General features: G+C 35.8%; 2 protein-coding genes across 2 annotated transcripts; both read right to left on the minus strand.

The window, feature by feature from the left end:
* Nucleotides 1–3,525: 3,525 nt before the first annotated feature.
* LOC105556713 lies at nucleotides 3,526–4,285 on the minus strand (the record flags this gene model as incomplete). Its single annotated transcript, XM_012003804.1, has 1 exon — nucleotides 3,526–4,285. A coding segment is annotated over one exon (633 nt), but the record flags the coding sequence as incomplete, so codon positions are not given.
* An 852-nt stretch (nucleotides 4,286–5,137) lies between these two features.
* Nucleotides 5,138–5,996, minus strand: LOC105556712. The gene is made up of 2 exons (XM_012003803.1): nucleotides 5,293–5,996; nucleotides 5,138–5,212 (listed from the first exon to the last, which is right to left on the minus strand). The coding sequence occupies exons 1-2, from the start codon at nucleotides 5,708–5,710 to the stop codon at nucleotides 5,178–5,180; spliced, it is 453 nt and encodes a 150-aa protein (XP_011859193.1). The 5' UTR covers nucleotides 5,711–5,996; the 3' UTR covers nucleotides 5,138–5,177.
* Between the last annotated feature and the right edge of the window lie 1,817 nt (nucleotides 5,997–7,813).

Below are 7,813 nucleotides of genomic sequence, written 5' to 3' on the forward strand. Positions count from 1 at the left end.
CTATACCCTACTTGCTTGTATCGCCTTCACTACTTCTTCGTTCTCTATCTTCGTCGTCGCCCTCGTCCTGAGCTTCGTCGTGATGCCCTACTTCGCCGTGTTCTAGCTCAAGTTGCCTGAATGGTAACAATCTCAAGACAAGTTCGTTTTTCGGTCCCGTCGTTTTCAGCTTTCGTTTCTTGAGTTCTTCTTTTACTTGGACCAGCGTCATGTTCGTCAACTTCGTAGCCAGATCAGCGTTCACCGCGCCTGGTTCCGTCATTATTGCGTCTTGAAACTTCTGATACACTTCTTATATTCGTATAACTGACACTACACTCCAGGCTGCGATCCCGGACGAACCTCCAAAATCTGTGGGATTTATTTTATAACAACAGTCGGAATATAGTGGATACAGTTATAAGAAAGTTAACGAATCTTTCGACGTCCTCTCCGAACGACTTTCAAGGATCGACTCCCTCACTACTGTTGCGCTCCTCTCTCTTCGAGAGTGAAACCGTCAAAACAGATGATAGCGCAGAGTCAAAACAAATGATAGCGCAGAGTCGAAAGACTGTCTCCTTCGCAACGAGCCGAGTTCGGCTATCCCGCGGTATCTCATGATCGATGCGCGACCAAAAAAAACGACATATACACGCGAGCCAGCAAACAAAATGCAATCTTAAATCCTACAATATCGCCTTACATTCTTTGCATAAAGCATTGAAACGAACGAAAGACTTTGCATTGAGGCTTGGAAGAACAGTCACATTTTAAAATGTGAAAGCACAAGGAATTTTGGTGTGTTCCCATATTTTTTCGGCAAATATATTAGTCCATTCTCCGGGCTTTAGTTTTAAACAGCGACGATTGCCCACACAGCACACAGCTCCAATTAAGCTCCTAGGAAGTTCATTTCGCTGAGCTCCCAGGGAGCTTATGAAATTCGACAAAACAAACTTCCAGGGAGTTCATTTCGTTGAACTCCCGGGAAGCTTACAAAATTCGACAAAACAAGCTACCAGCGAGTTAGTACTAGTAGCACTTACTGCCGCGACGTGGCGACCGCACTTTAGTCTTTTTCGTAAGTAAAATCCTCCCATATTAGTATAAGAGGCGAGCCGATATAATCCGACAACGAATTATTTGGGTCATGGATAAACTTTAATGACCTGAATATATTTTTGATGACTACAAGTATACCCACACAGCACGGAGAAATCCTGGGGAGCTAATAAAATTTTTCATAAACTTTATTTGAACTTTAAACGAACTCGCACGTAGCTCCCTGGGAGCTTCATTTAAGCTCGCAGAGAGTTTTAAAACATGTTTTTTGAACTCCCTGCGAGCTTAAATGAAGCTCCTCGGGGGCTCCTATGTCCGCTTTTGAGAGCTCCGTGGGAGCCTCATTTAAACTCCCTGCGAGCTTAAATAAAGCTCCCATAGCTCTCAAAAGCGGACATAGGAGCTCTCAGGGGGCTCCGTGCGAGTTCGTTTGAAGTTCAAATGAAGCTTATGACCAATTTTAAGAGCTCCCCGGGAGCTCCCCGGGAGTTCCCCGTGCTGTGTGGGTGGTATATTCTTTTGCAACAGGTTTTATCTCGTTCCAGTTTTTTCGGAGATAATAAGCCGAAAATCTTTATTATATTTACCATCTTGTTCTTCTAAATGCTCAGACAAACTTGTGTTGATAGATACGTCAATGAGTTTTTCAGGAGATCTTTCAATAACATTTTTCAAATTAAATGCTTCTAATACCGTAAAATACATGCCTCGTCTATTTGTATTTAGTATTGTGTAAATATGCTTTGGACTTATATTAGAATTAAAGTTTTTCATTTCTTCACTTATTTTCAAATATATGGGATTTGAAGGTGAAAAACATTTCCCATTTAAGTCTATACATCTAAAAATTTAGACTTTTCAAAATCTCCATCAATTTAAGCTGTGATCATACATTTTTAAGAATGGTGATGAAATTTCTATAATAAAGAAAAACTTAATCGCTCTATATGTCACGCTATATATCACTAATTGTAGGTGATATGGAATGGGCGCAGCGCTCTACTAAATAGCGGGAGCCGATTGTCATTCAGCGACAACAGGATCCGAGGTTTCGTATCGATAGCTTGAGCTTTCAGCGGTACGCTCCCTCGCGGCGGCTCGCGGCTGCGCCACACATCGACATATGTATAGTACTGGACGAAGCATGTGGTAAGATTCCTTTGATCTTTCGTATGCCGGGACCAGCCGGGACCTAGAAAAAGAAAAATAGACGTATAGATACGGATCTCTCACTCTACTATGTTTTACATTGGTTGAATTGTTTTTGAAGAGAAGGGGAACAGTACCGTGCTTGTTAGGCTTATCACACAATAGGAAAGCACAGGCAATAGGAATAGGGAATAGGAATAGGAAATAGAAATCTATGTAATGCCAAGACACAATGATTCGTTGGCAATAGGCGTGCTGTCCAATCATCTGCATTTTAAAACCACGTGTCTGTTCCAGTCTCAACTGTGATTGGTCAGGTAGATCAGGCACAGGGAATAGGGAACAGAAATCCAACGCGTCGGAAATTCTGTTCCTATTGCCTATTCCATATTCCATTGTGCGTCGATGCATGGTTTCTGGTAAGTTGGAATTTAGTTATTTCTGTTGCCTGTGTTATTCCCTATTCCTATTCCCTGTGCTTTCCCATTGTGTGATAGGCTTTAGAAATCGGCTCCTGGATAAGTTAGGTTAGGTTAAGTTGGCGAGGAAGGTCTCGCTGGCGTATAACAGTGATATACCATTATACCAGTGGCATACATATACCAGTGGTTTTACCGTATGGTTTTTGCCTGCATATTATGCAAAACGAGTGGGTTAGGCACAGATGTATCAATACATGCGTAAGTAAAATTTTTGCAGTTATAAGTTTGCAGTATGTTAAATAAGGTTAGGTCGACGTAAATATTAAATTTGTAGCGTCGTTGTTGGACGACGCGTCGAAAGAATGTGAGAGCGAGCTAGGGTTCCAGATCCGCCGATGTGCAGGAGTCAGGGGGAACAGATTTTAGGTATCGCGGAAAAGAATATCAATCGGCGAAAGGAGACTAATCCTCACGATTACTAAAGATATACTATATTCTTGTAAATTGGGATACACAGAAATAACCGTCTGCACCGGTCTGTATCAAGCGATCCACTGTCCGATATTAATGCGCTACTGCTCGACAGCGTTCTCAACCTAAAAGAAGGCGTCTATGGTACCAGGGCCGTAAAATTATGGTACATTAGAAAAAATTATGGTACAATTTCGCAGAAAGGTTTTTTTATTTAAATGAGTCATTTAGAGACTGTTTAAGTATAATAGGGAAATGATTAAAAAATATTTAGATGTTAATTCACATATTTTTTTATTGCACAAGTATATGTATGTATGTATATGTATACATAGACAATATATAAATATAGTAAAGGATACATTTTAAGAACATCGCGAACTTAAAATTACGTTTTTCATATTGCTTTTCTTATTTTCTAATTAAAAACTCTTAGTCACTCAACATCTTATAAAATAATTCATTTTTAACTGAAAATATCATACTATTAACGATTATTACTTCTGATGACTAATCCATTTCACAGCAGTTAAATCCGATTAATTATCCATCCAGATCAATTGTGTCTAGCTTATATCTTCCGCGATTAGGATTTCAAAATCGTTTGATATAATTTTGTCGATATTACAAATATCAGTCTCGTACAAATCCGCAATGTTTTTTCTAGACTTATTAGCGTCTTTATTCGGTTTCTTATTTGGGTAAAGTCGGGATTTCGTCATATAACTATATTCATTTGAAGGTTCATATTGAACGCAATTTTTGACCCTTTGTTTGGCCAAAATTAAGCCATTCAACGTTTCGTTAATCATCTTATTTCTAGATTTGGTTTTGATTTGATTTACCGTACTAAAAATACGTTCGCATTCTGCATTGGAATGGGGAAGTGAAATTACATTAAGACAAAACTTTGATAAGTGTTTGAAAGTTAGCCCTTGGTCTCCTTCATCAATACGTCCCAATTTTGCCCAAAAAATATCAACATTTTCTTTAATATTTATGTCTGACGGAAGTTCAAAAAAGGGAAGTGTCTTCCACTCGTCATCAATACTTTGGTATTGTTCTGGAGAAACAATACGAGGTACCGCTTTCATTAACGGTAACAAACTTGGCATTGTTTCCCTTGTTTTTCTTAGAACTGCTTTCGAAGGATTTAAATTTGTTAAATCTTTTAATATTTTATTTTCAAAATCAAATCTTTTTTTATTTCAGAACAGCCGACTGCAAGAAATTTTGCACACACAATTTTGAAATCAGTTTTTAATGCGAGATTGTTGTGAATTTCGGGTGTGCTTAAAAATGTCATAACTTTAACTCCACATTTGTTCGGGTAGTAAATGCTTTTCGATATTGAATGGATCAATTTTACTCAAACTCGTGTTTTTAACGTATGAGCTTTGCATGTATGCTTCAAGAAGCTCTTGATAAGCCATGCTCATTTTGTCAAAAACTGTAGTAAGTACAACTGAATCAGATTGAAAAATTCATTGAGTTTGTTAAATTTTGGTAAAACCCATTCAAGAAATAAAAAATAAAGCTTAATGAGCGGATTTTCAAGAGCTTGTACAATTTGTTCAACAGAATGCAATCGTGCGATGGAAAGCTGTCCCCTGAAGTATAGTTGTAAGGCTTCCCATTGTTCAACAATACGTGTAACGACAGCGCTTAAAGACAACCAACGAGTCTGTGATGGACGAAGGATTTTATGTGTTTTAAGGTCCAAAAACTGTAGAAACTCTTGAAATTGGTATTGTCTTTTGGCACTGTTTTTAAACTCGTGGTATATGTTCCGTGCTAAATCTTCGCATGATCGCGGTAATATTTTGCATGCTTCGCTAGCACAGATATGCAAGGAATGGCAAATACATTTAAAAATAGATATTCCAGGACATAACGTACGGAATCTCGATGCGACGGAGTTGGAGCTACCCATCATTGTATTGCACCCGTCGGATGCAAATCCAATGATATTTTCAAATAAAATATCATGTTTTTTTGAAGGAGGTTTGTGTAAGATTGAACAAATGCTCTGCCGTAGCTGCTTCGGCATTAGTGCTCTTTTCAAATACTTGACATAGATCCCAAAATCTACTAACCACTCCTCCTTCCTCTCTTCATCAAAAAATCTGTAAACAATTTTAAGTATAATACACCCAGAAATTTTAAAATACTGTATTAACTATTTAAAATAAATTTAATAATTTACCTGACCACGACGCATATAGTTTGACACAAGCAATGTCGGTGCATTCATCTATCAGCACGCTGAATAATGTTGATTTTAATTTGTTTTGCAGATGACTTTTTGAGGCTGCCCCAATCACATTTTTTATGATTGCAACTCCTTTTGTTGCTTTTAAATGCATATTTTGTACAATTTTTGAATCAGGAATACATTCCTTCATCAAAAGTGTTAAATGGTCCAAAACCCGTATGGGTATATTGTGTTCAGTAATAAATGCATATAAACGTATTTCTAATTTGCATGTTTCCTTACTTATTGTTAAGTTTGGATCGTTAGGATTTTTTGTAAATTCTATGATTTTTGGCTGAAAAAATGTAAGTTTTTTCTTATGGCTTTGAGATTTCAAATGATTATTGATCACTGTTCTGTCCGCCTTCATAATGATATTGCAAAATTTGCATTTGGCTTTCTCGAGGTTGTTGGGAACCCTCTGAAGCCATAGTTTAAATTCCTCTTCCGTGAGCCAAGCATTTCTAAATTTTTGCACGCGACGTATTGTTTTGGTTTTTTTTGGGAGGCGTATTTTCGTCCTCCACTTCGGAATCTGAATTCATTCTTTTTCTTTGGTTATTTAACGTGCCTTTAACCTGCCTACGGCTGGTTCTTTTGACACCCCACACAGCAAAACAAGTTTCAGAAAGCTTTCCGAAAGATAACTTGAAAACTAATATTGAAATGTAAAATTGAAATCATTCAGAAATATCTTTGAAACGTTTCATCAAAATCACATGTCATTGAAAGCTTTCCAAAAGATACCTTGGAAATTAATATTGAAATGTAACATTGAAATCATTCAGAAGTATTTCTGAAACGTTTTATCAAAATCATTTATGATCCTTCTCACTGAAATATTTAAGAAATATTACAAAACATTTCAGAGAAATATTTCGTACGTAATCTCTAAAACATATATTATTGAAAGCTATCTAACATATCCCTGATGGAAAAATTTTGCTGAAAAGGTAATGAAATTTGCTGAAATTTGGTTGAAAATCTCTTGCAATTGACCAAATTTCATTATCATTTTAGCAATTTTTCGTTAAAAAATTTATTTTCAGTGAAATTCTGTAAATTTCATAATATACAACATTTCAAATATTTTTCACTAATTTTTAGTAATATTAATTAATCAAATGGAAATTTAAACGCCCATTGAATTAGGAGGTGGTGGCCATTAAATAGCTTAGTGAATCCATATACCGTATTTTTCCTACTCTGTACTGTGCGCCGTTACTATCGGACATATAACACAGATTTTCCCCTCGGTAGGATCATTCTCGTCAGTGAATTCACATGTTCTAAAAATCGCGGAGCGATTTTTATAAATTATTTTAATTTAATTTTAATGCTATACTTAGCATTATAAATTTACCCTTTCCCCTATTGAAATAAAATTCTTATTGCGAAAAATATTACCCCAAGCAGGATTCGAACCTGGGACCTCCCGCAATCCGTGCGGGCGTCTTAACCAGCTCGACCACTGGGGCTGTAGGTAATCGCAATAACATATATAAATTTTGTAAACGCTCTCCTAAAAAATATTAATTAACTTTCATCTAATTTCACAGTATTTCATTGAATTTCATAACGAAACTTATGATTTTTTTTGAAATTAATATTAATATTAGTATTAATATGAATTAATATTACTAAAAATTAGTGAAAAAAAATTTGAAATGTTGTATATTATGAAATTTGCAGAATTTCACTGAAAATAAATGTTTTAATGAAAAATTGCTGAAATGAGAATGAAATTGGGTCAATTGCAAGAGATTTTTAATCAAATTTCAGCAAATTTCATTACATTTTCAGCAAAAATTTTCCATCAGGGATAACTTGGAAATTAATATTGAAATGTAATATAGAAATCATTCAGAAATATTTCTGAAATGTTTCATCGAAATCATTTATGATCCTTCTCACTGAAATATTTTAGAAATATTACGAAACATTTCAGAGAAATATTTCGTACGTAATCTCTAAAACATATATTATTGAAAGCTATCCAACATATAACTTGGAAATTAATATTGAAATGTAATATAGAAATCATTCAGAAATATTTCTGAAGCATTTAAGAGATATTTCCGAAGCGTTTAAGAGATATTTCTGAAGCATTTGAGAAATATTTCAGAAACATTTATGATATTTCATCTACGCGGATCTATTTCATGTATCTGAAACATGTCTGAAATATTTTTTTGAAAGGTTTCATATTTCATTGACAGCTTTTTGAGAGCTTTCTGAAATATTTCGGTGCTGTGTGGGATAGCACTAGTACCACTCAATGCCGCGGCGTGGCGACCGCGCGTTAGTCTTTCTCGTAAGTAAAAATCATTCCGTATTAGTATAAGAGGCGAGCCGATATGATGCAACAGCGAGTTGTCTGGATCATGAATAATCTCCAATAACCTGAATATACTTTTGATGACTTCCAGAAGGTAGACGTTCAATTGACATCCACACAGCAAAACAAATTTCA

The sequence above is a fragment of the Vollenhovia emeryi genome, unplaced genomic scaffold (genome assembly GCF_000949405.1).
Source record: "Vollenhovia emeryi isolate VEMERY1.0 unplaced genomic scaffold, V.emery_V1.0 DF939828.1, whole genome shotgun sequence".
Lineage (NCBI taxonomy): Eukaryota > Metazoa > Arthropoda > Insecta > Hymenoptera > Formicidae > Vollenhovia > Vollenhovia emeryi.

Excerpts from the sequence above, each read along its gene's own strand:
- LOC105556712 (XM_012003803.1), bottom strand. The coding sequence starts at position 5,710 with ATGAAGGCGGACAGAACAGTGATCAATAATCATTTGAAATCTCAAAGC. Across the intron at positions 5,213-5,292 it reads ACTATATGCGTCGTGGTCAG|ATTTTTTGATGAAGAGAGGA; the intron begins GTAAATTATTAA and ends AATTGTTTACAG.